General features: G+C 39.8%; 1 protein-coding gene across 1 annotated transcript in view; it reads right to left on the bottom strand.

The window, feature by feature from the left end:
- The window catches only part of DECR1 (2,4-dienoyl CoA reductase 1, mitochondrial), a 74,976-nt gene that overhangs the window by 23,368 nt on the left and 42,116 nt on the right, over positions 1-9,492 (bottom strand). The window contains exons 4-6 of the mRNA XM_006880561.1: positions 8,252-8,309; positions 8,050-8,136; positions 6,449-6,596 (exon numbers count right to left, since the gene is read on the bottom strand). Coding sequence (XP_006880623.1) covers positions 6,449-6,596; positions 8,050-8,136; positions 8,252-8,309 — 293 coding nt within the window. The remainder of the gene's footprint in view (positions 1-6,448; positions 6,597-8,049; positions 8,137-8,251; positions 8,310-9,492) is intronic.

Below are 9,492 nucleotides of genomic sequence, written 5' to 3'. Positions count from 1 at the left end.
CTTGGGAGGGTGGAGGGACAGTGCAGGAGAGGAAGGCCCTCTATGAGGTGGATTGATTCAGTGAGTGGGGTAATTGGGATGGGAGTGTCAGAGACAGTGCAATTGGCACAGGATAGAGCGGAGTTTAGGGCTGTTGTACATAGGGTCGCTATGAGTCGCAAGCGACTCAACGGCACATAACAACAACAACCACCATACTATATTTTTAGGTTTCTAAATGGTTTTCTAGTGATGAATGGGCTAGGGCATGCTATAGTCAATATCCTTCCCATTAAGGATAAACCACAATTAATTGACTTTTGTAGCAACAACACAGTACTGGGCTAATATCTTTGTTATTGTTGTTGTTGTTGATTGCCTTCAAGTCTATCATGACTCACTAGCGATCCTATGAACAAAAGGCCTGAAGCCCCTCAACAACTATCGACATTTATCAATATTCATAGAGTTTCCAGAGGCATGTTATTTAGGAAGTGGATGCCACTCCTGCTACCAAATCTGTCATAGTATGTTATGTGGCATTTGTCACATGCAATGTATAGTGATTCTATGCAGCTCTAAACCCTTCCCTGTCCTGGGCCAATTTCACTAATTTCGACACACCAACCTTGATCGCCCCAGTTACTGTATAAATCCATCTCGTCCAGGGTTTCCCTCTCCTGCACTGTCCATCAACCCTTCCGAGCATGATGTCCTTCTCCAAGAACTGATCTTTCTTGGCCATGTGCCCAAAGTAAGTGAGGCGGAGCTTCAAAATCCTAGCCTCCAAGGACAGACTTGGTTTCACCCTCTCCAAGACAGACCTATTTGTTTTCTTGACAATCCACGGTATGTTCAAGACTCTTCTCCAGCACCATAACTCAAAGGCATCTATTCTTCTTCTGTCATCCTTAGTCATTGTCCAACTCTGAAGCATAACAAGTAATTGAGAAGACCTGGATTAGGAGCACCTTTTTATCTAGATATCAGCACTCTGGAGTGGTCCAAGACAGCATTTTCCCAATGCAATTTTTTTAATTTCCTAACTGTTGGTTTTAAGAGTGTTGATCATGGATCTGAGCAAGCTGTAACTGCTAACAACCTCAATCTCTTCTCCATCTAATATTTTGCTGTCGAGGGGCCCAGTGGTGAGAATCTTTGTCTTCTTGATGTTGAGCTTCAATCCATAAAGAAGACTACAGTCCTTGACCTTTAGCAGCAAGTGCTTCAGGATGTCTTCAGCGTCATCTGCATATCATAGGTTGTTAATGAATCTTCCTACAATCTTGATGCCACACTCCTCCTCATAAAGCTCTGCTTCCCGAATGAGCTGTTCTGCATACAGACTGAAAAGGCATGGGGACAGGATGCATCCCTGACACACTCCTTTCAGGATTTTGAACCATGCAGTGTTTCCTTGGTCTGTTCTGAGGACTGCTTCTTGGTCTAAGTATAGGTTTCATATAAGCACGATCAAGTCCTCTGAGATTCCCATTTTCCTCACAATTTATTGTGAGCCAAACAGTCAAATGCCTTTGCATAGTCAAACACAGATAGACCTTCTGGTACTCTCTGTTTTCTGCCAAGATCCATCTGACATTAGCAATAATGTCTTTAGTGCTACAACCTCTTCTAAACCCAGCCTGTATTTCTGTTAGTTCTCTGTCAATGTACTGTTCAAGTCTTTTTTGAATAATCTTCAGCAGTATTTTGCTAGTGTGTGATATTATTGATATTGTTCGATAATTTCTACACTCTGCCTGGTTAGTTTTTTGGTTTGTTTTGTTTTTTAGGGGCAAAATATGGATCCTCCAGATTTCTTGGCACAATTTGGTGAAAACCTGCAGGGCAGCATCTGTTTGCTGAAATATGTCAATTGGTATTCCATCAGTTCCTGGGGCTTTATTTTTGCCAAGTTCTTCAGAGCAGCCTCACTTCCTCCGTCATCACCATTGCCTCTTACTCAGATGCTGATTCTTGAAATTCATCAGTGTCAGCCAATTCTTTTTGGTACAATGACTCTATATTCCTTCCATCTGTCTTTACATAAATCTTTTATTTGCTCATAATTATTCATTTTGTATTAATGCTGCTTAGAAACTTATTTAACAATATTCTCTAATTCTAGTTTCTCTGTCCTTACTGATGCCATGTTTGTCTTGCTCTTCCGTCATCCACTGTCCCCTCTAAGTGCACATTGACACAATCCAATCCAGAACAAGTGAGCTTCTATCAGATTTCTCAGTGCTAGTGCTGTTATTTTCTCTAGTTTGACATCCCAGAGACCCTATCTTCTTTGACTTCTTAGAAATTAGACTACTTGGTCAATAGGTAACTTCATGACAGATGGAAGAAAGACTGAAGTTGTCAACAATTTCATCTCATTTGGATCACAGTCAACATCCATGGTACCAGCAGTCAAGAAGTCAAAAGAAGTCATATTACACTCAGAAAATCTGCTCAGAAGGACTTCTCCAAGGTGCTAAGGAGCAACAACATCAGTTTAAAGTAGACCTGACTGAAACCATGATCTTTCCAATTACTTGCTTTGCATATGAAAATTAGACAATGAATAAGGAAGATAGGAAAATCAATGTCTCTTTGAATTGTGGTGCTGATGAAGAGTACTGAATATCCCATGGACTGCCAAAGGAATAAATATGTTTTGGAGCAAGTGCAGCCAGAGTGCTCCTTAGAAAGCAAAGATGGTGAAACTGAAACTGTGTCTCACACACTTTGGGTATGTTGTTAGGAAGGACCTTGGAAAAAGATATCATGCTTGAAAGGTGGAGAGTCAGTGAAAGAGAGGAAGACCCTCAAGGAAATGGATTGACATGGTGACTGTAACAATGGGATTAGGTACATCAGAGATAATGCAGATGGGGAAAAAATAGGACAAGGTCCAGATTCTTTGTTAATAGTGTTGCTATGAGTTGTAATCCACTCAACAGCACCTAGCAATAAAAAATAACAACAAGGTACTTCTGAGAAGAATGGGAATCCCAGAACATTTGATAGTGCTAATGCGAAACCTATACTTGGACCTGGAGGCAGTCATCAGAACAGAGCAGGGAGACACTACATGGTTCAAAATCAAGAAAGGGGTCCGTCAGGGATGTATTTTGTCTCCATATCTTTTCAATCTGTATGCAGAACAGATCATCCAAGGCGCTGGGCTGTACAAGAAGGAATGTGGCATCAGGATTGATGGAAGAATCGTCAACAACCTGCCTTATGCAGATGACACAACCCTGCTCATTGAAACTGAGGAGGACCTGAAGCACTTGCTGCAGAAGGTCAAGGACTGCAGTCTTCAATATGGATTGAAGCTCAATATCAAAAAAACTAAGATTCTCACCCCTGGGCCAATTGGCAGCATCAGTATGGACGGTGAAGAGATTGAGATAGTTAACAGTTTTAGTTCAGTTGGCTCCACACTCAACACTCTTGGTAACAGCAGCCAGGAAATCAGGAGACCAATTGCATTGGGAAAGTCAGCTGTGAGGGACCTCCAGGCTATAGTCTTTGCAATTACGTGCTATGCATCGGAGAGTTGGACAGTGAATAGGGATGATAGAAGGAGAATTGATGCCTTTGAGTTGTGGTGCTGGAGAAGAGTATTGTTTATACCATGGACTGCTAGGAGAGCAAACAGGTTTGTGCTGGAGAGGGTGAAGCCAGAATGTTCCCTGGAGTTAAGGATTCTGAAGCGTCATCTGACATACTTTGGACATGTTGCAAGGAGGGATTGGTCCTTGGAGAGGGACATCGTGTTTGGGAGAGTGGAGGAACGGTGCAGGAGAGGAAGACCCTTAATGAGATGGATCGATTCTGTGAGTGGAGTGGTGGGAATGAATGTGTTTGAGACAGCAAGATTGGCACAGGATAGAATGGCGTTTAGGGCTCTTGTACATAGGGTCTCTATGAGTCGCAAATGACTCAAGGGCACATAACAACAACAACAACTTCTTGAGAAAAAGACAGTAAAGATTAAAGCCTTGGAAACCTAATGGATAGTCACTATAGACAGAATCAATTTGACAACAGGAAGTAACATATTTCTTGACAAGATAGATGGGCACAGTGGCTGCAGCAGTGGACAACAGAGATTGTGAACATGGCTCTGGACCAGGTAGTTTTTCATTCTCTCATACAAAGTGAGTCAGAGATAACTCAACAGCACCACCTATCGACAATGTACTTCTACCCACAGATTACCAGAAACCACTGCCCTTTAAATGACTTTGAGGCTATATATAGACTTCAGCATCCTTTAACGATCATAAGCTCCTGAATTCCCTGATGTTGAACCAATACCAGAATAGACCTGTTACCAGTGCTTTCCTTAGGTGAGTGGTCCAAGTCCTTAGAACTCTTGTCAGGTTACATCATCAATAACTGACAGGGATCTTGGAAGAAGAAAAAGTGGCTTCCATCCTTTAAAGACGTATCTAATATATTTTTAATGGAGCCCATAGAATTTTAATCCAGTGTGGTGAATAAAAATAGATCAAAGTCTATGTTAGGATGAAAGACAATAATGAGAAAAGAGGGGAAATGCAGACAGAAGTCAAGGGTTGCAGAGAAAGGATACAAGGGAGACAGAGACAGATGAGGCAAGAGGAAGACACAGTGAAGAGAGAAACTGATTCTGAGAGAGAAACGGTGACTCAAGAGAGCATGGATAAACGGAAAGTCAGAGAGAGAATTATAAAGACAAGTGAGAGATGTGGAGAATCAGACTGAAGTGGACGATGAGAGGACAAATGAAGAGTGCTCAAGACTTGTTCCTCAGATAGAGCAGGGGAAGAGAGAGGAGGCAGCCCCCCACTCCTTCCTGTCTCCCTTTCCCAGCATTCATCTCTTCTGAGAAAATGAACTAAATAAACCAAAACCCCACATATAAATAACATTCACTTTATTCTAACTGGGATTTCAAGCTCATTGGGTGTGTTGAAAAAGGACAGCCCTCTGCCTGCCCCACATTCTCAAGATGCTACACAACCTTTGCTGGCCAAGAAAGTGACCTAGCAGGACAGAGGCTACAAAACCAGAAACCTAGCTGACTTCACACCTCCTTGCTCCCCTCATTTTCAAAAGCCTGTGAGAAGTATTTGAATTATTGTTTCTTGTCCTTGTTCAGAATGCACTCAGTCTCCCCTGAAAAAAATGCCCTCATCCTTCAAGTCCCAACCCTAAAGTATTTCAGGACACAATCCTGGCCAATTCTGTGCCTGTGTTATGCAGCACGGGGATACAAGTCACCAGTAAGTATCTATTAAATGAATAACATTCAAAGAGTCTAGACAAGTGTGCATACATGTAGCACACACATATACGTATTAACTTTGATAAAGAAGTTTGCTCATAGTATTAAGCTAAAATGTTCTCCTAGTATGTTCTGTCTATTCTGTTTTCCTGCAGTGTTCTTAACCTTAGTAATAACATCGCCATCCAAACTATTCAAGTCAGCTGCAAATTCACTGAGGGCACTGGTGGTTCAGTGGTAGAATCCTCACCTTCCGTGCTATCTCTGATCACTGGCTAGTGCAATCCAGGCACAGCCAGCACTCTTACCAGTGAAGTTTCCACATTGTTATGACACTTAAAAAGTCCATCACAGCTTCCAGACTAAGAGTGAACTACTTCTGAAAAGAAGCCAATGACCACAGTGGTTAGATTCTACTGCGCATAGGTTCTAAGGATGATAATAACAATTCTGTTATCTTGTTAGTCTTATGGATCTTGTTAGTCTTATCTTTTAGTCTTCTCTTTTAAATGTTTCCTTACTTATCCCTTTTCCCATATAACCACATGCAAGAAGAAAAATCTCAAACCCTCTCAGATGAGTATCTCCAATCTTTTCTATCTCTTATTGTTGCCAGAGCCTTTTTATAAGTCACATTCTCCATGAAACCTCTTCTAGGGAAATCCACAATAAAAATTTTTTATAAAACAGCTCCAATTTCCTTCAGAAATAACATCATACTCCCATGTAGGCACTGAAAGATTTCCAATTAGATCCCAATTCATCTTCCTAAACGTATTTCCCACCTCTTTCTCACCATTCCATCTAACTTCTCACCATTCCCTAAAGCCTCCTGCTTTTCTCCTCCATCAGCCCCCTATCCACTGGATTCACACTTCCTTCACCTCTTCCATCTTCATTTGCAGACCTTTGAAAATTCAGCTCAAATTGCATTTTTTTCCTCAACCTACTCACCAACTCCAATTAGAATGAATCATTCCCGTCATCAGGTTTCTGTGACACTCGAAACATATATTTCATATAAGCTGTATTACAATGCACAACACATATTTACCTATTTCTTTTCTTTCCCTCCATTAAAGATTAGAGAGCTAATCAAGCACAGATGCCGTCTCACTGCTGATTACAGACATCCTAGGACTTAGCACAAGGTGCACATAGTAGGTTCTCAACAAGTGTGTGATAGGTGAGCAAACATACCTTTCTGGGCTTTAATTAGTTGTTTTCCGATTTCTAGAGTCACAAAGGCAGTGCCATTTAGAACAATGTCAGTTATGGCCTTCCAACCATTAGGAGAGAGCCTTTCGGTGGGAGAAATAAAATTCCCTGCTGCATTGTTTATCACAACCTAATAAATGGATAAGACAAGTTATCTCTCGATACTATTTGGTATGGAAGAACATTTTCTCCCAAGAACTTTTACTTTTGAAATGTATTCATTTTGATGATAATACAATAGAACTCATTTCATAATCAACTTATAAAACAATACCATGAGGTTTGGTTTGCTTTTATATTTTTGAGCATCTGGAAACCTCCTATGTTATTGCTGTTGTTACGTACTGTTGAGTCAGGACCAACTCATAGATGACCCTCCAGGGAATTTTCAAAGGCTTAAGTTGCAATGGAGGAGACTGCCCATCTTTCTCCCTCTAGCAACTGGTAGATTTAAATCATGTGCGCTGGAAGTGCAACTTCTTGCCACTAAGCCACCACCTACCAAAATTTCAAATCTTAATCAGGAAGAGTTCACTCTAAAGAAAAATAGGTTAAGCACAGCCACCATATATGACTGATGATTTCAGCTTGGTGCCATATACGGCTAATTGTACCAGCAGAAAGACTGATGGTTCAAACCCATTTAGAAGCACCTTAAAAAAGAGGCCTTGTAAGCTGCATCTAACATCAAAGTCTTAAAAACTTCTCTGCATGTATCAGGTCACTGTGAGTCAGGAACATTTCAAAGGCACTAATACCATCAACTACCACATGACTCCTCTTTATTTTAAGAATCTCAAGAACATTCGGTTTGGAGTTCCCAAGTCATGTTAAATGGTTAACATTCTCAGCTCAAAATCTTGGTGATTCAAATGCACTAAGTGGTGGCTCAGAAGAAAGGCCTGGCTATCTCTCTCCAAAACATCAATCCTTGAAAAACCTTCTCAAGCAGAGTTCACCAGGACTCAGAACTGAAGGAAAGGTAACCTACTTATTGGTGGACATTTTTACTTAACCTGTCCAATAAAACTGGGAGATAGGTAAGTGTCCTTCATCATCAATAAACTTTCTGCTTTATTATTGGTCTCTCTAAAAACTAAGGCATAATTGCTCTCTCGGAGGTACTGGAGAAAATTACCTCCTAGTACGTAAACCAAACAATAGCAAAATACCCACATATATCTCACTTCTTGCAAGGAGAGAGCTACCCATAGTTTTCTTTGTGTTGGTTTTCTCCACTGATTGATATAACCAAAAGTTATTTGGAAAATCAAAAATTATCTAAATTAGGTTCTGTACCCTTGGGGTAACGGTTTGATTATTTTACAGCCATGTGAAATTTGCTCTATATGGCAGCAAATGAATGTTTAAGTACTCCTGAAAGGAAGCGGTTTTGCCGTCTGCCTCATTTGTATCCTTCTTCCTGCAGAGCAGGCACCTGAAAGCACAAATTTCTTAGCAACGAGAAATAGATGCTTCTCAACACAGCACTTTCTCATATAACATTTTGTTTCCTTAAAGCATCCCAGTGGGAGTTCTTCATATCAGATGTCTCACTTTGGCCCCATCACCAGGACACTTACATCAGGGAGTCCTGCGACTCTGATCAGCTCCGACACCGCTTTCTGAACCATAGCAGGATCCCTCACATCACACTGAACTGCATGCACCTGCAAAGGAACAAAGAGCAAAAGAAGCCATATTTTCCAGATTTCCAAAAATCAAAACATGAGAAAATTATTTCAATGTTATAATTGCAAAATTTAAGGGTTTTTTCTAACGTACCTTGTTTCCAGTTTGAGAAGAAATTTCTTCTGCAGTCGCTTTCAAAACATCAATCTTCCTAGAAATACACAAAACTTATGTCACATGAGTTTTGAGATGACTTCAGATTATATTTTTTTCTTTTTAATTAAAAAAATTAAGGAATTCAGAAAATCAGTAGCACAAATAAGTCATTTCCTTGAGAAGATATGTTTTACCTACAGACAAATTAGTAAAAACAAATGTATTTTCCAAAGATTAAATTAAAACAATTTATATATATTTATATATGCCTGACATTAATTTATTCAATTTGTCACTTCTAAATCAGTTACTTTGTTATTGTCTAGTCACAAATATAAAATCACTTCATTAAATACAATACTTTCTAAGTTTTAAACTATATTTATGAGTCTGAATGCAATCAGAGCCTCATGCCCTTAATAGGAAAATAAACCATGAGTATAAACTGTGAAACATTACATTGAGAAGATTTCTTTTTAATTACAAAATAAAAATCTTTCTAACTGATCTGAATTTTTTAAAAATCTGAAAAAAATTTTATGTGGCTCTTTATATGAGTAACACAATGACTATAATTGAGATCAGCTCTGATTGGTTTGGCTTACCTAAAAACTTTCCATGATAGAAAATTGGAGGAATGCGTAGAAACTATATTTGGAAAGGTTTTACATTTTATTTTTATTTATTCATTGTTGCACATTTTCTTCCCTCTCCCTTTCTCCTCCTTCACCCAGTCCACTTGGCAATGCACCTCTTTTTCCAGATTGTTCTCATACATATAATACTTAATCATATATTCCTTTCAGATTGTTCTTCCCCTTATCTATGCCAGTGCAGTGTTCAGCCACTCTTCCTATTCTCCTCCAAACCCCCCATGTCAGTTCTACTCTGTAACAGCAGTTATGCAGTTATGCATCCATTTGTGACTGAGACACTTCACTCAGTAATGCCCTATATGCTCACACACATTGTGTTAGTGTTTTATGGGTTCATTGTTTTCAGTGCTGAATAATATTCCATTGTGTGATGTTCAAAATCTCTAGCTCTTAGAGAGATGCAAATCAAAACAACTATGAGATATCTCACCTGAGCAATAATAGCAAAGTTCAACAGGGCAGCAAACAATAAATGTTGGCAAGGTTGTGGTTGTTGTTGTTGTTATGTGCCATCGAGTCGTTTTCGACTCATAGCGACCCTATGCACAACAGCCCTAAACCCTGCTCTATCCTGCGCCAACC

Source organism: Elephantulus edwardii, unplaced genomic scaffold (assembly GCF_000299155.1).
Source record: "Elephantulus edwardii isolate Elephantulus edwardi_28Jun2011 unplaced genomic scaffold, EleEdw1.0 scaffold00008, whole genome shotgun sequence".
NCBI lineage: Eukaryota > Metazoa > Chordata > Mammalia > Macroscelidea > Macroscelididae > Elephantulus > Elephantulus edwardii.
Note: the sequence above shows the minus strand (reverse complement) of the source record. Positions and strands in the feature narration are given on the sequence as shown.